The sequence below is a fragment of the Tribolium castaneum genome, chromosome 5 (genome assembly GCF_031307605.1).
Source record: "Tribolium castaneum strain GA2 chromosome 5, icTriCast1.1, whole genome shotgun sequence".
NCBI lineage: Eukaryota > Metazoa > Arthropoda > Insecta > Coleoptera > Tenebrionidae > Tribolium > Tribolium castaneum.
This window is the reverse complement of record NC_087398.1, coordinates 9,726,664-9,749,786: the sequence shown is the minus strand read 5'-3', so window position 1 is coordinate 9,749,786 and position 23,123 is coordinate 9,726,664. Positions and strand designations below refer to the sequence as shown.

The window sequence follows — 23,123 nt, the reverse complement described above, 5'->3', positions numbered from 1 at the left end:
GTAAGTAATACAAATACTCTGATTTATCAGATTTACAAAACTTAATTTTTTAATATTAGTTTCTTTTATTCCAAAAAACTTTTAGAGATTCAAGACAAATTATTCATCATTATGTGACGTGAAATTTGAAAACCTTAAAACATAATATCAACTGAAAAAGTTAACATTAACAAAGTAAGTTTGTAACTTCATAATATTTAAAATATTAGTATCTACGTACAATCTGTCTATAAATGTGAGATCGTTGTAAGTATTAAAAGTTTTCCTCTTCTTTCCAGAAAAAAAATTTACTAGTTTTACTGGTTGCCTGAATAGATAAAAATTGGTGCTTTTCAGAAATTTCATAGAAATAATTAATTTTAGAACCTATTTAAAATCCTACACTCTTTTATAAACAGAAATTATTTCAATCTTTTTTCCTTAATCTATAAACACACATGCTTTCAGTAACATACCATGGAGGTGGTGAGCCAATTTTATGCATCCTGTATTGTTTTTAAACCAGTATTTTTTTGAATAAATTATTAAAATTGCATTTCGAGCTCATCACGAAGATTTTCCGAATTTGACCGAAGCGGTCAGTGGACACACAAAAATGTATAATAATAATAATGAAACTATTTAGTGCATATTCTCAACTCTTTGCTGTCGATTTTATGTAACTTTAGTGACGTTTTTCGAAAAAAGATTTTACGGTGCTATAATCACATACTCGCAAAATGTACGTCTGATACAGTAAATTGGTTGTATACCTTTCCACCTGCAGGTTCAGTATAATTATAATTAGTTATCTCCTGTTCAAACATTTAATTGCAATGTCGATAATTTTTGCTTGCATTTATATAAAATATCATAATTCATATAACTGTAAGTATAACACGTTTAACTATAGAATTGGGTAGTGGTTATTTTTTTCAAATAAAAATACGTTGAGAGAAATCAATTGCGGTTTTAACGATTTAAAAAACTATGCAAACGTATCCGTAGCTAACTTTTGGCTTTTTAATAGATGTACTTAATATTGTTAGAAGACCTAAAAGGGTCCAATTTATCGTTGGAATAATTTTGTCGGCATACATTAAATTAGCAATAACATCAGTCGGAGAAGTCAAACTATATGTTTATGTATACAGGGAATTCCAAAAAATTGTCTGCCACAAATAAATAAATAGTTTTTTTTGTAAGATCAAATTTCAAATTTTAAATTCAAAAATTATTCTAAATTCAGATCATATGATAACAAAACGTAAAAAATGTTTTTAAAATTCATGTAATTACGTAGATTACGAGTATTATGAGTTTGCTAAGTGAGGTATATTTTTACTGTACCTCAAAAACTAATTAATAATCACCAGGAATTCAACGTGTGCTAATAAATGTTAGATTAGTTTAAATTTAAAACTATATTGTTCTACATGTATGCAATTTTTTTTATTCTATAATTTCTTATAATTGAAAAATTAATGAATCGATTAATAAATTAATAGATTTTAAGTCGACGCGTATTATTTCCTATGTTTTTCAAAAACATGCAGTGTTTAAATGTTGTTTTAGGCAACAAATACAGTAACAAATGTCGCCAGTCGCAAATAACAATTGATTAAATAAAAATTAAAAAATTAGCAACAACAAAACCTTATTTAAGAATCGTTGATTCTAGAATAACACTAGAAATCATGAAATTTTTATTTTCTAGTTTAATTAAAGTTTTAAGCAGTTGAGATAATAATAAATTCTGATTGATCAAATAAATGCGTTTTAATAAAGCTGCTATATTATTATTTTCACACAAGACACCATGGAGACACATCTTAAGAGTTTAACCTACAATTTATGGTATTAACAATAACAATAGAAAGAAGCAAGAAATTTATTATGTCAAAATAACTTACTCAAGAATCGTCATGAAACCCGAGAAATTTCGATGCGCGATAAGGATGCATGTCCGGGTTTTATACGGAACTCAGTCTATTTCTCCAAGTCTTCTAAGTAGTCCCTATCTAAAACTCCAGCGTTTTTGTTTGTAATAAAATAAAATAAATAAAAGAATATTAACACCCGAAATTAAAGCTTTGAATCATTTTTAAATAGAGGTGGTACTATCTAATACTCGTAATCTATATTTTCCTAATTACGTTAGTCTGTCTATAGCTCGTATTTTAACTACTAGTTTAGATAAATTATTGCTGCAAAAACCTTAATTACACTAGCATCTAAAATAAGACATTAATGTAAGAAGTAGGTAGCAAACTTTTTTGGATGCTGAGTCAGTTATACAGACACGTTCCACCTTTTTTTGCATAATATATAATAAAATATCCAACTAAGTAAAATTTTACTAGACAAGAGCGACTTCTTTTAATAACAATTATTAAAAAAATATGTAACAGATTAATGTGTTGACAACCTTTAGTACTAGAGGAAATTTTTCGAGTCCTCACTTGGACAGAACCGGATCATTAGGTAAATGGTCAAAAGCTAGGTACAAAGAAACATAGTGTTTTAATTTAATTACTTTCCTTGTGTTCTACTTCAAAGAATGTAGACAGACTGTAACAGTGGTAAAAAATTATAATTACAAGTGAAATGAAATGAATATCTATTTGCTTAGTTCTTGTCAGTAACAAATAATAAAAATTTGCACGTTCCGGAATTTCAGCTCTAATTTCTATATCTTTAGGTGTTTGTTTAGTTTCGCTTCTTGACACAAGGAAGTGTGAAGACTGAATAAAAATATTCACTCGCGTGTGGATAATTGTAATGAACAATAAAATACTAATTTTTGCATTTATTTAAATCCCCATTACGAGTACCTACAGTATTAATTTGTCTTTTCAGTTTAGTCGCGTTAATGGTACTACGAATTTCTGTTATGCCATGCTATTTTCCCGTTATTATACAAATGAAAGTTTATTATAAAATCCTTTTGCGTATCTCTTTTGGACTCTGATATTTATTTTTTATTAAAGCAGCCAGAAACAATTATTTTCACAATTAGAAGCATATCTGTTTTCTGTAGTAAAAATTGTAATAACAACATTAGATCATAAGATCACTGCAGAGAATGATGACGAACAGTTTTTATATAAACATTAGTACCTTTATGTTTTTCGGGATAGGCATGTGTTATAATTATAAAGTTCGTGATAATAATAATAATAATAATAATAATAATAATAATAATAATAATAATAATAATAATAATAATAATAATAATAATAATATGAATAATAATATGAATAATAATAATAATACCAAAGTGCTGAATAAATTGTAGAAACTTCGGTAGAAACCAAAGATATACCTAGATATATCTACAAATAAATCATTTTACCTTATGGGAATGTTTACATTTTCTATGACGTTTTAAGTGTTTTAGTCGGTAAAGAAATTTCAGTTTGATCAACTATTTGACCAACAAAAATGTAAGATTAGCTCTTCAAAACAATTATCTGAATCGAAAAATTGTCATTTTATAAGTTTTTCAAAACTAAAATGCACATATTTTTCTATAATTCAACAATTTGTACTTTATTCGTGAACACAGCTAACAGTGGTCTCTTATCATGTATTATAATACGGGTAACTTTTTTAATTGTTAATAATATTTTCAACGATTATAAATAATATGTAGGTTATCTTTTTATTACTCTTATTTAATATAAGTATTTCAATTTATAGAGTACACACTACTCGTTATTATTTTATTATAAATAAAAACCACTTACTTTAATTTCTCTAAAATATATAATGGAATTGAACGACAAATTACAACTTACTTATTATAGGTTCCGACTCTTTCACAATAATTACTAGCTATTGTTAAACTACATAAGTTCACAATCTATAACAAATAATTCATAACAAAACTGAATCTAAAATCCATCCATCATAATGTATTGAAGCCAATTTATCAAATAGAAAATTTAGAAACCGCTGAAAATCACCGACAATTTTTTATTGTAATTGTTATTAAAACACAATTGCTCAATTGGTTTTCTTTTTTATATTTTGAATCGTGCATATGCAATAAAATTGTAATAATATTAATAACAAAAGATATTAAGGACACAAAACAAAATAATTAGTGTTGTGACACTTGTAATAATTAATACACATCATAAATCTATCATTAGACCAATATTAATAGTGTTGAGTAAGTATTGTTAACGGGATGCACTCGATATTTCTAGTTATTAAAAAAATTACTTGCTGGAACAACAACTGTCTATTGGTTGTTGAGTTGTGCTAAGCAGTAATAAAGTCCTAAATGTTCGATTTCACTCACAGTTCAGTACTTAGTCGCGCTCACGATGCTTTGATACCATTTAATTACCACCGCAGTGACAGTGAACATAACTTGTGAAGACGCTGCTCATTTATATTATTAAAGGTAAACTCATAACAATTTTTGACTCTCATTATTCACATTTTATGAATTAGAAATTTTGTAAAATTTTGTCTTTTTTGCGAATTGCCATTTTTTGTAAAACAATAATGTGATAGAGTTTAAACAATTTTCAAAATACGCAATTCAGAAAATGGACAAATCCGTACAATTTTGCACAAAAATTAAAAATACTTATAGTTTAAATCCTTACTTTGCTAAAAATAGTCATAATATATTACCCTAATTTGTGGTGACACGAAATTCTATGTAATTAAATATTACGTGATATATGCAATAAATTTAATTAAACGGTACCAGTTTTCTAGTACATAGTACTTTACTTGACCAACACATAATTCATCAAGTTAACGTCAGCACTGCTTCTTGGCAGTAATTAAAGTTAGATTTGCAAGTTCTCTTTGTACTTATCATTTATTGCTGTGTTAATCGTTTCATCAGAAAAATGCCCACTCACGTCGAAGTGAAATCTGCGCTGGACCTAGGGGAACCCTCCAAGGAGTTGTTGTGTTGGGCCGAAGAAAACATTCGAGAGGATCCAAACACGAGATGTCAAATCTTAGATGATTTTAGAGAGATGATTTATTGTAAGTGTCTTGAAAACGAAACTTTCATTTTCTTGTTTATCGTACGGTAAGCAAATAACATAAAGTTTTTATTTGTTACTGATTGTAATAAATGTGACATTTAAATTTGATTGATGATGGCCGAAATTATCTCAAAATTGGCAAGAGACAGCCGACAAGACTTTCTTTGGGTGCGTCTGGTCTCAGCCTGTGTCTTTCAGATTACTATACTTATTTCATTTTTAAACGTACAAAAAAAAATTCTAGCACGCACACGGTTTCTCTTTAATCTTCCGGTTGAAAAAAATTAAAATTATACAAGTGAAGAATCGTTGGGTAAGGTCTAGTAGCTAAACAAAATTGTAAAACATAACAAAGTCTTAAAATTGTATACCTCTACATTCTAATTATGTTAATGTGTGATTAGTAACCTCGGAGAAAAGTAGTGAAATGAATAATTTTTTCTATTGGACTGGCGAAATACTTTCCGGGCCACGGAATACCAGCTCCAAAATAACGGACCTGTTTTATGAAAGGAAACCGTTACCTAATTATGAGTAATCTGAAATCTCACTTTTAAATCTGTATGTGTTTACAGCTGATAGCTAACCAAACGTGAAAACTGTTGAAATAAAAGTACAATAATTACACATTGGACGAAATGAAAAAACTAGTTTGAAACCTGAATGGAAATTGCAAATACCCTTGAAAGAAAGTTAATTAATAATATTTTTAACGTAATCCTATGAATTAACTCGCACCGTTAAAAAATGATTTATTGCAGTAAAAGTGTGAACGCGTATGTAATAAAATCCGGAAAGCAATTAGAAAAAACACAATTTGCACGTTATTCAGATTTTTCAACTGGAACTTTGTCCACTTAATTTATTTTTACATTTGCGTCGACGGACGTAATTGGGTAATTAATGAACTGCAGGACATTCCCATTTTTAAGCGTAATAGATACAAAGGTTTCACTTTCAGTTTCAACTTTTTCAAAAGAAATTAAAAATAGTAAGGAAACATAAATTCTTAAATGCAGTTACTGCATAAACGTTTCATGTTATCAATTTTATCTGTACATAAATCTAATAAAACGGGGCCAAGCCGATTTTTACCAATCACCATAAATATGTAATTAAAGTTAAATTATTTTCCAATGTAAAAGATTTATAGTAAACAGTGAACAAAAAACGACAATGGGGACTTGAAGCGAAATGAAAGTGTCGCTTTATGCCAAAAGACAAAATAGGTTACGGAATATAATGTGTTTTAAATAACACTTGTCATGGTGCCGTTACTCGAGTGGAAACTTTTTACTACAGGTGAAATACTTATACCCAAGAATTTTATAATAAAAATAAACGTTTGATGTAAACATTGCAACCAGAGCGAATTAATTATTTTGTTAGATAATGTACAAAACCGAAATAAAAATATACAATTTCGCGCTAGGTTTACGAAATTAAGTAATTGTTGTAAAAACACACAGCATACAAGTATTTTTGACTTTATTACACTCTATCCGTATATTATATAAAAACATTTGGCAGAATAAATGAATAAGTAAGCGAATCGTGAATGAATTTGATAGCGATATTGTTAATAATGCAAATGAAGCAAACAGCAAGCACAATAAATAATAAATTATCTCAAGAAAATAAAGGCTCTGCTACTGGATAATCAGCTTGAATTGCTATGCAATTACAAAATCAATATTTCAAAATACGTGAATTTACTACTTTTATGCAATAATTAGTTTCTGATATTCATTAATGGAGTGCATTTAATGGCTTATTAATTCGCTTTCATTAAAATACAATTTGCTTAAAAAAGACTGCTTGAGTACAAGTGTCATCAAGTAATAAACATTTTTTTAAACATGCGAGTAATTATTTACAGAATAAGACAATGTACAAGGTGTTTCATTTGAAGGTCATAAAAGGCTCAAAATTAAAAAAATGGTTGATTTTTCTTTCACACACCTCTGTCTAAACTTAGATTTACAAGTATATTTACAATAAAGTTTTGTAAAATATAATATCGGGTTTCTAAACCTAAATCAACAAGAGTTGTTGCTTTAGTATTTTTGTTCTAAATTAATTTAATTTTTTTGAATCAACAAAAAATTAAATTGGTTCACATATTATTTATTTTACCAATAATTTTATTATCGAATAAACTAAATTATATGTTGTGGCTCTAGTAACACAATTAGTTAACGGTTGGTCTAATTTTTTTTAGACTAAACATAATTAGAGTTTCAAAATAACTTATTCTTTCTCTGTTTAAGTAAACTGGAAAAGTTTATTAAAATTCTTTTAGTGGAAACTAAGGTCAAAGTTTTATCGTAATAGTAATTTGGTAGAAAGTACAGACAAAATTAATATGTCTATACTAAAAAGCTGATGCGTTCTATGTTACGTCATTCTGTCTTTAGGCGTGATCGTGTGATATTGTTAACCACTTAAAAGATAAATAAATATTCTCCATTTCTTGACCACGTTTCGAAAATAAAATCCAAATTCGAAGGTTTTTACATAAAACTACATAAATAAATAAATAAATAAAAAATAAAAATACTCGTATTACTTGTGCTCACTGGTCGCTTCATTAGTCCATAATTATTATATATATTACCTAACAAATTAAAAATATTTTTGCAAAAACCCGAATTAACGTCTAGGAAAAGCCAACAAATTTTATTGAATTTGGATAAATAGGAAATGTCCTACCTTAATTTGGATTATTAGTTACTTCTAATTAACAGAAATTACTTTTTTATTAAGTCAAATTATGAAATAAATGCTAGGAAAGTTCGTATAGTTACGTAATAGTCTACAGATGATACAAATTTTACAAATGCCTTTAATTTCTTACACTTCTCCGTTTCTCCTCATTCTTAACGTCACAGGACAGGTTTATTAATTTAATAGCCACACAGTGCAAATCTAATTGCTAAAGAAGTTTACAACCGCAACAAATAAAAACAGTAATTACTAATATAACTATTGATTCGATTGGAAATTAATTAATGTTAAAATGTTATTAATAACGATAATGTACTCAAATGGATTAGTTATCTGTCTGATTCATAGAACAAGCAAGAGGAACAAGAATTATTTTAATTAGAAATGGATCAACTTTAATTATGAGTGGACAAATGTTAATTACTTTGAAATGTGGGGACAAAAATAAGGAGACTTTTATTTTCACGTCTTATTATTAACACTAATACTTATTAGTGATATGAGTTGCAATTATCCAGCGAGTGCTATGTGGCAGGAAGTAATGTCGCCTGTGATTACAGAAGTAAAAACCATCAAGATTAACTCAAGAACAGGAAATATCGACAGCATCTGCTACTAATAGATACGTTTACACCTGTTTAAATACATGGATGTTTATACAAAGTTGTCATCAAGGAAAGATTCCATCATACCTTACGCGTGTCGTAGTTAATATAAATCATGTACCTACGTTTTTATTGTATTTTTTATACTTTTGAGAATAATTAAATCGTGCTAAAAGCCATTAAAGTGATGTTGAATTATGCTCTAAAATATTCTGTAAACTGTATAAGATACAATATTATCACGTCAAGCTTGAAATTAATTTTTGGTATTGTAGGTCAGAATGTAAAATTCTTGTATTTCTCGTTTTCAAAAATAGGTTTAATGTTTACTTTTGCCCACAGTTATATAAATATAAATGAAGAAACGTTTGTTAGTAAGAGTACAACTACTCTATCTGAAAAATGCCGGAAGTGTTTTACGCAAAATTGAAAAAATATCTCACAATAGATTGTAACAAATGCCATTTCTTAGTAAGAAAGTGAAATCGTTATTGCTAATTGATTATCTATAAACTGCACCATGTGTAAAAATTGAAATAAGAGTTATTTTATTACCCTTTCAATATAATAAACCATCTTACAACTCTATAATTCTGTATCGCGATGAAAGCCTTATTAAACGCTATGTTTGGTATTTATAATTAAGCTTCATAACCAATTCAGGTAATAAATTGTTACTGACATAATATCAACTACACTATTGCCGTGTGGATGAAAAAATGTGTTTAAAAGCAATTTAAGTTATGTTAAACACCAGTTTTTCCCGCATTCTATCGTTTTTACTTCCATGTTTGAAACATCAATCATTTTTCTTTCTCTTGTAAGCAATTTAATGCATAGCTTTAGAATCACATAACGTTCTTCAGCTTCAATTTTTTTCCAGCCAGAGGTGAATGCACTCCTGTCAGGATTGATGATTCGTTTTTGCTGCGTTTTTTAAGAAGCCGAAAATTCGTATTGGAATCCGCATACAAACTTGTAAGCTTTTCCGCTTATGTTTTAAGTTTTCACTCAAAAAATTCCTAGTTTCTCAATTATCACGACGACTTGAGAGACGAAAACTCCGCCTACATCCATGGCGTTGGCTTCGAGCTTTTGGAGAAGATCGGCGACAACGATTTGATCATCGTTCCACCGTATAGAGACCAGACAGGAAAAAGGATTCTTTTGTATAAGCTCGGTGAGTTATGCTGAATAAAAAATGCTTCAGTTCTTTTACAAGCATTGCATGACGCTAATTGGTAGAAATTATCACAAAAGAGAAAATTACAGGTAGTCTTCAACTAATTCTTTTTAAGGTAATTGGATTCCAGAATCCGTGACAATCGATGAGATTTTAGCAGCCACTCAGCTAATCCTAGAGCTAGCGATATTGGAGGAAAGGGCCCAAATTTTAGGAGGAATTTGTATCATAGACTGCGAGAACATAACTATGCAACATGCTTTGCATATGACACCATCAGTTGCTCGGAAGGTTGTTCAAGTGGCTGTGGTAACGTGTTACCATTCGTGGTTACATACATGTTTCAATTATTTTTTAAGACCTCACATCCCATGCGATTAGAAGCAATGCATATCGTGAACAATTCGTGGGCCTTTGAGATGTTTTTCAACTTTTTCAAGCCTTTGCTACGGGGGAAAATGATGGAAAGGCTCTATTTTCACGGAACTGATATGGAGAGCTTGCATAAGCATGTGGACCCCAAAAATCTGCCACAGAAATACGGGGGGTGCCAACCCTTTTATGACTATCGCGACTGGATAAGGGGTTTTCGCAAAGACAAAACTATTATCGAAGAATTGAAATCATTGGGATATAAAGTGTAGTAATGTTTGTAGTAATTAGAACAATAAATTCCAATAGGTGTCGTAAGGCTGATTTAGAGATCTTGTACTTAACACGTTGGTTATTTTGACCAATGATTTTATAGATAGCATCTTATTTAGTAGGTATTCTGAAGCAATGTACAATTTAATTTTAATTTTTCTACTTATTAATAAACGTATAACCATTCTTTAAATTTGTTTATTTTCTGGGACACGAACATCACCAAAAGCAAGGACTAAAAATTTTTTTTAACAAAAATTTTCTGATACATTCACATAATTATCTACACAAGTATGTGATACGTGTATTAATTGTAATAGTTTTAGGTCAATTCGTAATAATGAGCTAATGTGTAATAATGAACCAATGTTCAGCACAATAAAATCTTCACAGTATACATTATAGTATAGACAAAAAAATCAATAGTGTGTTGTCACTTTATATTTATTTATAACTATTTTTTATTACATTACTGTGGACACAATCAGTTACATCTATAAATTTAAGGCTACCACCTTAGTTACACTTTAAGTAGGTACAAAATATCTCAGAAATTATTGGAAATAAATCATCCTTAAATAGGCTAAGCTGCATTAAAAATTATTACGACAAATGTATTATTTGTTTCTGAATAAAGAATAGTCAAATTATCTTTAATCTTTTATAATTTTGTTGTTACCTGTAGAAGATACTAAGTTATTTTAAATAAAAGATTCACAAGATCTTGTACGTACATTATTCGAAGAACACGCCAGCAAAACGTCACGTGTCAAGAAGAAATAAATATTTAATTTTCAAAAATTTTGAAACAGTGCGAAAAGAATTATTTTTATTATTAAAAAAATGTTTATACAGGGTATTTCAAGTTTTAGTGCAAATTTTTGTGTCCAAAAAACAAACTTGATAGGGTTTCTAACTCACTTCAATTTGATGCTTTAGCGTTATCCCAAATTTTTATAGTATGAGCGTGTAATGTAAAAAACTACATTAAAAAAATATTATTGCAATTTTTTTATAATAAAATTCTTCCAGTTTTTTAAAACTGGGTTTAATTTGTCCATAAAAAAGCGTAGATTTTTAACTTGTTCTACTGTCCTAAGTGGTATTTAAAAGTTAACAAATTTAATTTCACATTTCAGTGTAGTAAAAACAGGTACCTCTGCCTCATGTCGTAAGGCACTAATCTCTAGCATGACTTCTAAAAAAAGTTTAGGGTTTGATCCCTGATTGGAGATACATTTTTTATCTAAACTTCTAAAATATTTGGTTCTGATCAAGGAAGAATAAAAAAATAATTAGAAATATCTAAACTATCTTTTTAGTAACATCTGCAGCCACGAGAAATAAAAAAATACGAAACTTCAATCAATTATAAATGTAAATAATGTGAATCAAAATAAATTAGAAGGTTTAAGGTTCAAGTCTTGATTCGAAATAAAACTTTTTTCAACTCGGAAACCGTTTTTTAATTGATAATAGACTGCAGCCGAATTCAAGGTAAGTAAATGTTTGGTTGAAATTTAGTGTATTAATGAACAAAAAAAACTAACAGAAAAACCTGTCAAATTGCTGAAGCAAATTTAAAGACAACTTATTTTTTCCTATTGTTAAAATTATTGAAAAAAGTGGTCACGCTACAAAATCACCTTGCTGTAAAATTTGGTAGTGGGAGCAACTGTCGGTCGAAAGAGGTATATCGTAAAGGCAAAACATAAAATTACCTATACCTAAAAGTGTAATAAAAATCCTACAGACCTATATAAATTGTGGTTCTTAATTGCGCTAATCATGCATGAATCACTAAACTGTTAGAGTTATTGTGACGGTGGAGTTAGTGGTGAAGAACAAGTGTTGTTTAGTTTCAGTGACTTTGAGGTAAAGTGGCATTTTTCTCTGAATTAACCAAAAGATTTTAAACGTAATATTCAGTGTCGATTTATTTTTTTATTTTTATTTGTATTGTGACGAAAAATATAAACTTATCAGCCTTTTGACATTGTCCTAAATAAAGACGCGAACTGATAAGTTAATCTGGTTTAAGTTTATTTAATTATATTTCCGTTTTATACAGAATGATTCAAAAACTTTTGAGCGAAACAGTGTACATCAGAAGCCTATTTCCCTATAGGTATTTTTTTACGTTAAAACATTCTATCTGGATCTTAACTTATCTCAAAATCATATTTGAAATCCATTTGTGTTAGGAGTTTTTTGTTTTACTTTTTATTTAACTAAAGCACTTAAGTGCCAATTTTAAATCAGTTGTACACAGTTATGTGTACTTAAAATCCAAAATAAATACACATATTTTTGCATAAAGTTTGTAAACAAATAATTTTAAATATTTAAGAAACTTTATCAATCGTTATCGACTACTTATGTCTGACCTTCCAAACATTTATTTTTTTAACTATGAAATTATTATCTTCGAAGTACGCACTTTTGCTTTTGTACGATTTACAATTTTGTTTGCACTCAGTACATATTACTCGTTTCAGAAAGAATGCCAGCTCACGTTGAAGTTGTACGAGAGTTAGAACTAGGGGAACCTTCCCAGGACTTGTTAGATTGGGCTAAGGAACATATTAACGAAGATCCAGATACAAAATGTCAACTCATAGACGAATTGAGAGAAATGATTTACTGTAAGTTTTTTATTTTTCTTATTCGGATACTGTCCTACATTGTAGTACTAATAGAGATAATAACAAATATTAGTAATATTAGAAATTCTGTTAATAAATGCACCTATGCCTACGTTCACAAAAAATTGACCTCTAATTTATCAGTATTCAATATACGTTAATTTAAAAATTGTGTTTATAACTCACTTTTATGGTTAAATAAAAAAAAACACATTTCCATTCCCCATTTTTGAAAGTCAAGGTTTCGTCCTTGATGATTTCCTTGTTTTTTCACAATTAAATGACATTTCTAAGAAAAATCATTCTCAACAAATGCTCGCGATCCGAAGAATGTACCCTGAAGGCAAATCTAATGATTCAACCTGTGCGCCTGTTTTACATAATGAATGTTTTGATTTAAATTTTTTCTCTTGCTAGCAACAAAGTCGAGTGCTCGAAATTTCCACGAGGAATTCTTCCAATCACACAGATTAAGATTTTTATTATCTTATCAAAGGAATCACTAGTTTCAAAATCATGACAGAGTTCATTACACTTACGAACAAAAGACAAATTTGAGTGGCATTTACTGAGTGTTTTTTTATCGAGACAACTTGAACACCAGTTATTGTCATGTCATGTGTATATGTGTATAATCTGAGTGGTTATTCTCATGCAGTATTAAATATTTTATCTGAATTTATCTGTTGTGCAGAAGAAATGTACATTTATATTAAAATACAAAATTGTTTACATCAAAACATTTTTGCATATACTAACTTGGTGTTCGACAGTTTACCTCATTATAATTTCAAATGAGTAAAATTTCCACTACAATTATGGGACTGTATTTACATCATTATCAGATTATCACTTATTATTAAAGTCTTTAGGAAAAAAATCATTTGATTTAAACTTTAATCGTTTTACGAACATTACACATACTACTTACTAAAATTATAATCTTTTATTGTGAGACTATAAAAGTCAAAATATTCTTTACACTTTGTAAAAAATTCTAAAAACATTTGATTTCTTTGCAAATGAATAGGTACACTATTTTTTTCTTCAAGTGTCTATCTTTTTTCAAATTGTTGCAGTAACAGGTTATTGGAAATTTCCAGAATAATTTTTTTAAGTTGGTATAGGGTCACTGGCCAGCTAATATTGTAAACAGTTTACAGTAGTTCATCATTTGTCATATTTTTTATTAACTGTGGTTATAATTTAGTCCAAAAATTAGAGGTAATTTCAGAACGTACTTTTTTGCTTCCGTTTTTTTAATGATTGTGTTTTAATGTCTATGAAATTCAGGTCTAGTCGAGGTGGTCATCCACATAATTATTGTGTTTGTTCACTGAGGATTTAAATTTTAAAGTAATTCAAAAATTTAGAATCTTCAGTCATGTTTATGGTAGGGGATCACAATTATAATAAATCTGCTGCAACATAATTTTTTAAAATTATTTAAATACATATTTTTTCCACAATAATTTACTATCACCTTGAAACTAGATTAAGTCAAAATGTTTCTCAATTTAACTTCCAGCCAGAGGTGAGTGCACTCCTGTGAGAACCGATGATGCATTTCTATTACGTTTTCTAAGAAGCCGAAAATTTGGTGTAGAGTCTGCATACAAACTAGTAAGTTATCAAACAAAACCACCAACCGTTAACTTAAATTAAATATTAGTTTATAAATTATCACGAATTTAGAGAAGAGAATCTTAACTTCCATGAAGGTGTCGGTATCGACCTTCTGGACAAAATTTTGGAGTACGATTTAATTCGTGTTCTCCCATACAAGGATCAGAAAGGACGAAACATTATAGTGTACAAGTGGGGTAAGCGTTCAAATATTTCCAGCTTCACACCAAACTATTATTACGTTTAAGGTAAGTGGGTTCCATCAGCTATCACAATCGACGAATTTCTGGCTGCCAGTAAACTGATAGGAGAATTGGGTGCACTTGAGGCAAGAAACCAGATCGTTGGAGCTGTGGTTATATTAGATTTTAACAACTTTACTGTTCAACAAGCTTTATATCTGACGCCAAGCGTCGCTCGTAAAATTTTACAAATAGCAGCTGTAAGTTTCTGTTTTGTTAAATCAATTCCAGCTTAAATTCTATTTAAGACATCCATGCCAATTAGATTGGAAGCATTACATGTTGTGCATAACTCATGGGCGTTTGAGATCATTTTCAACATTTTCAAACCGTTCTTGCATGAAAAAATGATCGAAAGAGTGTTCTTTCATGGAAGTGATATGGAAAGTTTGCACAAGCATGTGGACCCTAAACACCTGCCTGTGACATACAGGGGAAGTCAGCCAGAATACGATTGTAAGGAATGGCTTGAGGGAGTAAAGAAAAATGAGACGGTGGCCAAAGAAATTTCTCTATTAGGTTATAAAACGAGTTAATGTGTTTAAGTAAAAACTGATCTCATCTTTTTACATGGTTAACGTGCAAGCCCAGTAATTGAGACTGACTGGTATTTCAGGCCGTCTCAGAACTCGTTTATCAGCCATTAACTACAATTACGAAAAATAAACTTCAATATTATTTGTCCTCTGATTCAGTGAATTTTAAACAAAGTTTGTTATAGACTGAAAGTATAGAACAATTCCGTAAATTTTTAATATACACAACTAGTTAATTTTCCTTATTTTTGTCGTACTCCCTTCTGTTATCAGTTGATACAAGATTTCTAAGACGGCCCTAAACCTACATCTAACATAGCTTATTTCAGTCTTACTGTAATTTAAATCGTTTAGTTTCAAGTGAACATTCAGTGGTTAGTGCTTTAATAATCAAAAGTTGTCTAATAAATGGAGCACTAGTTAGGTCTCAGGAATATTTTTTTGATTTGTTGAAATATATTTTTTAGTAATACTTTGTTTGTTTTATTTGATACCCATATGTCTCAAAAGTACGTGGAGCTTTAAAGACATTTTCACCATTTCAGGGTGTTATTTTTTTTTAATCTGAAATCGTAAAGGTAATATGTATCTTTACATCACTTTTCTTTTTAATTAATGTCAACGAACTAACAACTCAAACCTACGGAGGTAACTGTCGAGATCATTCACATAACTGAATACAAATCGACTCCACACTTTATTTATTCAAGGTCCGACTTGAATGATAGTTTCATACAGAAAATGGTTAATATTCTGAAATAGTGGTCACTTAAAAATTATTTAATACAACTGGTACCGAGTTGTTCAGTATTTTTGAATTACAAAGTGCAGTGTCGATGAAACTGGTTAAAAACCATAAATAGCAATCATTAATAAGATCCGTGCAGGTGTGTTGTTTTCAATAGCCTTAATTGTTTTGATATTCAACCAATAACCTTGGAAAAGAGATTTTGGATGTACATAGGCACGCATTTAGCCACACAAGGTGTGGGTGACTCCACACTGGAAGATTTATAATTATTGCTTAGTGTTTACTTTTGTACGTAACAGTGAAGTTAGTCTAGTCGCTTTTTTGATTAATAATGGAAGAAGTAGAGCAAGACGAAAGGATAGAAAAAGAAAAATGTGTAGGACAACTACGAAATCTTATGAAAGGTAAGTTTTAAAAATAATAGTAAAAGTAAATATTTACAATAATCGCTTTTATTCTACACTATCCGATTGTTTATTATTGTACTCGTAATTGCAAACAAGTCATTATTAAGCAAAATTTTATAAGGACTTTTTTATAAAGCATTTCTTCATTTCTTTATTTTATTAGCTTTAAAACCGATGTAGGAAGCACTTAGTTAATAATAATGGTTCTTCAAAATTATCATATTAGTTTATGACACATTAGTGCAATTAAATCCATTTGCAATTCTTATAATTGTTTTGTGACTATAAAAGATAGAAAAACTTCGTCTTAGTTACCCATATTTGATACAAAACCTATAATTTAAATTCAAGACAAGTACATTCAATTACTGTACCTATAATTACAATAAAAATACACCTAGTGTGTACATTTTTACAATAATTTATTGTCTTTCCTATACTTGAATGTAATAAATTTGATCAATTTGATATTTAGCCAATTACAAAAAAAACCAAAATCTACATAAGTGCAGTTTTTTTAATTCATTGTTGTAATTCTCTTGATTAAAATACACAAGAACATAGGCAACGTCCGAGACATTTATTTATCAAATTTTCTAAACTTAATTGGTTACAAAGGTTACCATTTTCGTCATTATTTTGTGACTTATGGACTTGAATGTAATTGCTAATTAGAGTGTTAAACTAGTAAAATTTTAATTAATATACTAGTCAAAAGTAGCCTAAGGACTAGAGTAGCACAAGAGTAGAGGCAGCATTTACAGTAAATAACTGTCTGAGACTCTAGAACCACCTTTCTCTCTATGAAAACAAAGATGGTTAAACAACTCAATACTGAGTTGAAATTTTCAAGAACTGAATTGATTGTAAAAAAATCCTACACATCATAAACAATTAAATCGGAAAACTATGCGTAGCTTGATTTGATTTCTTGTTCAAATATATTTATCCAGAATGGAAAAATCTTTAACTGACTTATTACTACACAGTACTGCACATGTTGATCGAAGTATTAACTATCTGCCAAAGCTTTACTACAACCATACGAGAAAGTAAAAGATTTCAATACAAGTTTAAAATAGAATAATGTCTAGTGTCTTCTTCCTAATATTTTTTTTCTAATTTAACTTAGTTAATAAATTTTAAAGTCAGTTTTTTTTAAGCAGAGAAATTATGTGAAATAATAATGTAGATTATTTTTACTACCTTTGCAGGCAACGATATCTTGAAATATGTTCCAAATAATGAGGATTATTTACTCAGATTTTTGTACACAACATCCTTTGATGTGATAGAAGCTTTCAAGTTAGTAAGTATGTTGCATATAACCATAAATACTAATTATGTGATCATTATTAGCAAATTTTTTGTAAAACATACTCTGTTGTGGCTCTTATTCGGGTTTAAATTTCGTTTTAGATGATAGCACATTACGAATTCATGATCGAATGCCCAGATTGGTTTACTAAAGATGGCCCTTTAAGCAAGAAATATATAATCGAAAAAAATGTTAGAATTTTAACACCTTATAAAGATCGAGATGGCCGACAAATATACATACTAAAAATAGGTAGATTATGGCATTTTTTCTACTCTATTATACGATTATTACTGCTGTTACATTTTGTCAGGAAATCTAGATCCAAGTAAAATGGAACTGTCTGATGTTATCAGCATCGATGATTGCTGGGTGGAATTCCTAGCTGATGATCTCAATTTTAGACAAAAAGGACTGTGTGTGATTGTCGATATTAGTAATTTAACGTGGAAAATGTATAAATGGTGTACACCGCATTTGATACGAACTTTTTTGAGGAAAGTTAACACATGGCCTATTAAAGAGTACAGAATTCACGTAGTTAACACCAATTTTATGGCAAACAGCCTTATTAAAATTATATGGCCTTTTGTTAACGAGCATCTCAAAAGGGTGGTAAGTTGGGTATCAATTTTATTGTAATATTTAAAAATTAGAATTATCTTTTAATTACAGATTAAATTTCATTTTGATGATTGGGAGTCCCTTCATGAGTATATCAACCCTAATGAACTGCCCCCTGAATACAGGGGCTCAGCTCTAATAGACTACAAGGAGTGTTATAGAAATTTTTTTAAGAAGGACGATCAGATAGTTAACAACTTTAAAACTTACAGAAATGTTATTTAATGAGTGCCATAGTACCTACTGACGTAATAAAAAATTAATAATGTTTTTAGTTTAATTAAATCTCTTTATTATCACTTTATTCTAAATAGAAAACTCTAACAAATAATGGTAGATCGAATTATTCTAAATTAGTTTTCCAATTTATAGCTTCGTGCATAACTGCATCATTTATGTCATTATTATTCTTTGACGAGAGGCAATATATCAGCCATCATATCAAATTTAACAGCTAATAACTCAATAGTTAGCAGTGTAACTCAGTTTTCTGCGCAATCCTGCAACGCATCCTGTGAGGGTTTCCTGATAAGTCAATAACACGATTCGGTGTTTATCAAGCGACGGTGAAAGTAAATCAAGCTCAGGATAAACCGAAGTATATTATATTATGCTGTAATAGCTCCTGAAAACTGGTAAGTGAAAAAGCTTAGCATTTTGAGTCTTATCACGCTTTAACTCCTTCTCCTTTAACCCATTTTCGCATTCTACATCACGGACCATTGATTTATTTTTTATAATCCTAACGCTATGTGTGACTTCTAATTTTAGAAATGTGATATTGTAAATGTTACTCTAGGTGGAAAAATTCTCACAGAGCTGAACAATGCCCATCGAAAATTCTGTTACGGTTTCACCTCTTAGGCAATCACTGGCCACTGTAGGAGATCCCAATGGATCATTTTCTCTAAGTGCGGAAAGGAAGAAACAGGCCGAAGAAGAATTAAACGAGACCCCTGAGAATTTGAAACAGGAACTGTTTGCTTTACGTCAAATGGTTCAAAGTAAGCATATCGAAAAATTGAGAAACATGAAAAATGGTTAGTTTTGTTGCAGATGATACCAATTTAAATATACCAGATGATGGCGCGTTTTTATTGCGCTTCTTGCGAGCTCGAAAATTTGATAGCAAAAAAGCTTTTCATATGGTAATTTCCAATTAATGCAAAAGCGGCTCCGAGGTTTTAAAACAATCATTTTCAGCTGCAAAGATATTACCTCATGAAATTAAAATGTCCTGAATTATTTTCCTGTCCAGTACCTTCTGAATGCGAGAAAGTTTTTAATTTGCAAGCGCAGAATATGCTGCTAGAGAGGGACCAACTTGGAAGAAGAGTTTATGTAATTCGAATGGGTAATCCAATCATAGTTACGTAAAAACGAAATTATAGAATTGTTTTGTAGATTACTTCGACTCTAATGTTGTTACTATTGATGATATTTTTCGTACAAATATTTTGGCTCTTGAACAAATCGTTCGTGAACCGGAAACGCAAGTCGCTGGGATTGTTTTAGTCCTGGACATGGCAGGGTTAAGTCTACAACACGCGAAATTTTTTACTCCGTATTACGCAAAGAAAATGGTGGAATTAGTCCAAGAAACATTTCCTCTCAGATTTAAGGGCTTCCATATTGTCAACGAGCCTTTCTATTTCGATGCTGTGATGGCTGTGCTTAAACCGTTTGTGAAAGAGAAAATCAGAAAAAGAGTATTAGTTACAAATTTTATAAATAACTAATTTACGAAGCGTTTTTTCAGATATTTTTACACGGTAGTGACATAAACGCTCTTCATGGTTTTATCTCAAATGATATATTACCATCTGAATATGGGGGCAATGCGGGCCTTTTTGATAACAAGTCCTGGTATATGCATCTACTTACAGAGGAAGAGTATTTTCAAGGCTTGATGAAATATGGATACAAGATTGACAATTCTGAGACAGACGAATAAAATTTTGCAACTGGCAATAATAATAATCAAACTTGTGGGTTTATAGCAAGAGTTTTGAATCATGCTTGCCGTTAGAAAGCTCAAGGATTTTTATAAATAATTGTAGCTCTTGGTATACTCCTAGTGATAGGGTAAAAAGTATTATATTTATTTTGTTAACGCTTGGACGCCTGTTACCTACAAATTGTTAAGCTTCACAAATTTATTATATGAGAAAATAACTTTGTTATGTAAATTCCATTGAGAAATTAGTTTAATACAGCTGTATAATCGTATTCTCACAATGAGATAATAGAGAGTATTTTTGAAGTAACTAAACAGTGTTTACCGTAAATGAATGCAGAACCTATCCCCTTTTCCCCATTTAATAAGTGTTGGATAATAAAAAATCGAATTTTTTGTATTAATGTTTTTGATTAATAAATTTTTTTGACCATTTATCTTTTTTTATTTTGTTTTGTCGTAACAGTTCTACAGTGTCAATTTATTGGCTATTAAATATAATTAAAAATGTTTCCACATCTAGCCCATCTGTGTGATGGCGATTTTATGTGCAAAGTTGTCTACAACCTTAAAAAATGTTTACCCTTAATTGACAGAACGCCACCAGAAAAATAACACTTGCCAAAACAAAGTAGCATAATAGAAATACAGAAGCATTATTATTTAGAGTTTCTAAAAAAAAATTCCGTGAGAAATAAAAAATTGTCAAATATAAAAAAAACATTTTCCATATTTTAGAACTTAAATAATTAAAATATTCCATAAGTGTATTTTTGTTTTGATTGGGAGAGATTTTAGGTAGGTATACATACCTGAAGGTAAATATATTTTCTTTACAAATGCGACATCTTACAGCAAAGTACGAGTATCTACTGAAATTCGGTGCGCACGATTTCTGCACAAGGTACTCAAAAGTCGCCACAACAGCTGAAGTATTTATAATTTGTATCACTAGTGCAGAACACTGACTTAGAAATACTAATAAATACTAAAAAATATGACCAATACAAAAAAAACTTTCTCTTTGTTTCTATAGCTGTGAGGTATGTAGGATAAATTTTTTCCCTTACGAATTCGGTAAAGTACGAAGCGCTAACTACAAATGAACAATTCAATAATATATCCAGTTGATTTTTGGAAAATATTTTAAAAATTCAGTAAAAGCTGTACAATCTGAATGATAAACCTTTAGTTTTCTATATTTTGACCTTAACTTTATAGTTTGTTGATGAAATACTTCCAACACAAAAATATTTTAGACATTTTAAGAAGCTCTATCTGAACAAGTAGAGCCAATTGAAACAGTAAAAAGACAAGTTTACAAATCTATTTACGTAAATGTAACTGAGTCATTTTTAAAACATCTTTACGAGAAATTTTTTTAGCAGTTTCTTTAAAGTCGGGAAAACACTTTAGGGACAAAATAGATATTTATGTAAATATACACGTACTTCATCAGTCACGACTGTTTTTTTTGCCATGTGTTTATTGAGCCCTGTATTAAGATTTATTCATTCGATCTTTTGTGTTTCAATTTCGAGTGTAAGTTAGGAAGCAGTAATAAAGTGTTTAAATTAATTGCAGTGTGCTTTAATTAGTTTTATTATTTTCTTTTTTAACCGTTGTCTTTTCAGTCGTTTTCTTTTGCTAACAGCTTGTTTTCCTCTTTTGTAATGTAGATAGGTAAATTCCAACTTTCAAGAGACAATTAAAAACAGACTTTTTATAATTCAAATTTTATTATAGTATACGTTGTTTTGCCGATTTGACATTTCGTTCCAAAACAAAATAAATGTGGGTCTTTGTCGGTTTTGAAAATACAGACACGTGTAAACTGAAACACAATTCTTTACAGCTCCTGGATATTTTACAATACTCTGATCTTTTATTCTTGTACTTCATTTACACAAATTTCGAAAGGACATAGCGTGTTGGCCACAGTAAGAATAACAAATTGCAGTAGAATAGATTGATAATCTTGATAGTTCACCACCTCGCCTCAAAAGACGATAATCAGGGGGCACGTCCAACCAGTTCTAATGCCAGACAAAAATCAATACCATCCCTCTCTCAAAACCTATACTGTCCTATACCGCAGACCCTATCCTACCGCACAGTAATCCGAGAAAATGTATAGTGTCCTATTATTCGTTATCCCAATCGGTTAGCCAAGAATCTGGCTTATCAAAAGAGCAATAATGGGGTCTGACACCTAAACCGCGTTTTTCTTTATCTCAGCTTCTCAGCTTCTTTGTGTGCAGGTGTTCTTTAATTAATCTAAGAAAATTAATCAGAGGAGCAAAAAGGTTTTCACCAGTTTTTCATTAATGGTCTAATTTTACAAGAAGAGGGGGCAATTTGTTACACTTCATTAGCTTTCTGCGTTGAAATTAAAACAAATCTGCTGCAGAGATTCTAATTTAGGTGCATGTAACCGATCCCGCGCAGAATATAAACAGCGTTTAACGACAACTCTGTATTGTAAATAAGAAAAATACCGTTTTTCGAGCTTCTCTCCCCTGGACCACAAATAACCATTGAAAAAAATAATTTCACCACAATTAAAAAAAACCTTTACCGGTTTTTAAACACGTAAAAATCTAAAAAAATTCAGAGAAAAATAAAATTATAGTATGACATTAGTAACAGTGAATTAATTTCTAGTGTTATATGCAATTTGTGGGCGTCATTTCCTTTATTAGAAAAAGACAATACGAGAGAAACTATGAGAAACACCAATAGAAAAAAGTTAATAAAAGGGTGTCCTACAATAATAATTTTTTCTTCAATTACAGTGGGGTTAAAAAATAAACAATAACATTATTAATATCCATAAGATAAAGTTTATTAATACACCTAG

General features: G+C 29.8%; 3 protein-coding genes across 9 annotated transcripts; all 3 read left to right on the top strand.

Moving 5' to 3' along the window:
• The first annotated feature begins 573 nt into the window (after window positions 1–573).
• On the top strand, window positions 574–10,344 carry LOC657333 (alpha-tocopherol transfer protein-like). Of its 2 annotated transcripts, none has more exons than XM_008194998.3 (6): window positions 574–721; window positions 4,850–4,995; window positions 9,213–9,307; window positions 9,356–9,509; window positions 9,628–9,821; window positions 9,872–10,344. In XM_008194998.3, the coding sequence occupies exons 2-6, from the start codon at window positions 4,854–4,856 to the stop codon at window positions 10,154–10,156; spliced, it is 870 nt and encodes a 289-aa protein (XP_008193220.1). In that variant the 5' UTR covers window positions 574–721; window positions 4,850–4,853; the 3' UTR covers window positions 10,157–10,344. The 2 variants fall into 2 exon arrangements, with proteins under 2 accessions (XP_008193220.1, XP_968891.1); XM_963798.4 differs by lacking the exon at window positions 574–721 and adding an exon at window positions 4,237–4,393.
• A 1,494-nt stretch (window positions 10,345–11,838) lies between these two features.
• On the top strand, window positions 11,839–15,678 carry LOC657411 (clavesin-2). Its single transcript, XM_008195000.3, has 6 exons — window positions 11,839–12,032; window positions 12,656–12,802; window positions 14,331–14,425; window positions 14,475–14,625; window positions 14,677–14,870; window positions 14,919–15,678. The coding sequence occupies exons 2-6, from the start codon at window positions 12,661–12,663 to the stop codon at window positions 15,204–15,206; spliced, it is 870 nt and encodes a 289-aa protein (XP_008193222.1). The 5' UTR covers window positions 11,839–12,032; window positions 12,656–12,660; the 3' UTR covers window positions 15,207–15,678.
• Window positions 15,679–15,822: 144 nt separating this feature from the next.
• Window positions 15,823–20,698, top strand: LOC657491 (alpha-tocopherol transfer protein-like). 6 transcript variants are annotated; one of them, XM_064356694.1, is made up of 10 exons: window positions 15,861–16,361; window positions 17,579–17,669; window positions 17,784–17,934; window positions 17,996–18,297; window positions 18,358–18,941; window positions 19,106–19,310; window positions 19,363–19,454; window positions 19,510–19,660; window positions 19,711–20,015; window positions 20,066–20,698. In XM_064356694.1, the coding sequence occupies exons 6-10, from the start codon at window positions 19,133–19,135 to the stop codon at window positions 20,258–20,260; spliced, it is 921 nt and encodes a 306-aa protein (XP_064212764.1). In that variant the 5' UTR covers window positions 15,861–16,361; window positions 17,579–17,669; window positions 17,784–17,934; window positions 17,996–18,297; window positions 18,358–18,941; window positions 19,106–19,132; the 3' UTR covers window positions 20,261–20,698. The 6 variants fall into 6 exon arrangements, with proteins under 6 accessions (XP_015835548.1, XP_064212764.1, XP_064212761.1 ...); XM_064356691.1 differs by having other exon boundaries at window positions 17,579–17,673; XM_064356692.1 differs by having other exon boundaries at window positions 17,579–17,673; window positions 18,339–18,941.
• The last annotated feature ends 2,425 nt before the right edge of the window (window positions 20,699–23,123 follow it).

Coding starts and splice junctions, on each gene's coding strand:
- LOC657333 (XM_008194998.3), top strand. CDS start 4,854: ATGCCCACTCACGTCGAAGTGAAATCTGCGCTGGACCTAGGGGAACCC. Junction 4,996..9,212: donor TTTTAGAGAGATGATTTATT/GTAAGTGTCTTG, acceptor ATTTTTTTCCAG/CCAGAGGTGAATGCACTCCT. Junction 9,510..9,627: donor GATTCTTTTGTATAAGCTCG/GTGAGTTATGCT, acceptor ATTCTTTTTAAG/GTAATTGGATTCCAGAATCC.
- LOC657411 (XM_008195000.3), top strand. CDS start 12,661: ATGCCAGCTCACGTTGAAGTTGTACGAGAGTTAGAACTAGGGGAACCT. Junction 12,803..14,330: donor ATTGAGAGAAATGATTTACT/GTAAGTTTTTTA, acceptor TTTAACTTCCAG/CCAGAGGTGAGTGCACTCCT. Junction 14,871..14,918: donor AAATTTTACAAATAGCAGCT/GTAAGTTTCTGT, acceptor ATTCTATTTAAG/ACATCCATGCCAATTAGATT.
- LOC657491 (XM_015980061.2), top strand. CDS start 19,133: ATGCCCATCGAAAATTCTGTTACGGTTTCACCTCTTAGGCAATCACTG. Junction 19,455..19,509: donor GCAAAAAAGCTTTTCATATG/GTAATTTCCAAT, acceptor AATCATTTTCAG/CTGCAAAGATATTACCTCAT. Junction 19,661..19,710: donor AGTTTATGTAATTCGAATGG/GTAATCCAATCA, acceptor ATTGTTTTGTAG/ATTACTTCGACTCTAATGTT.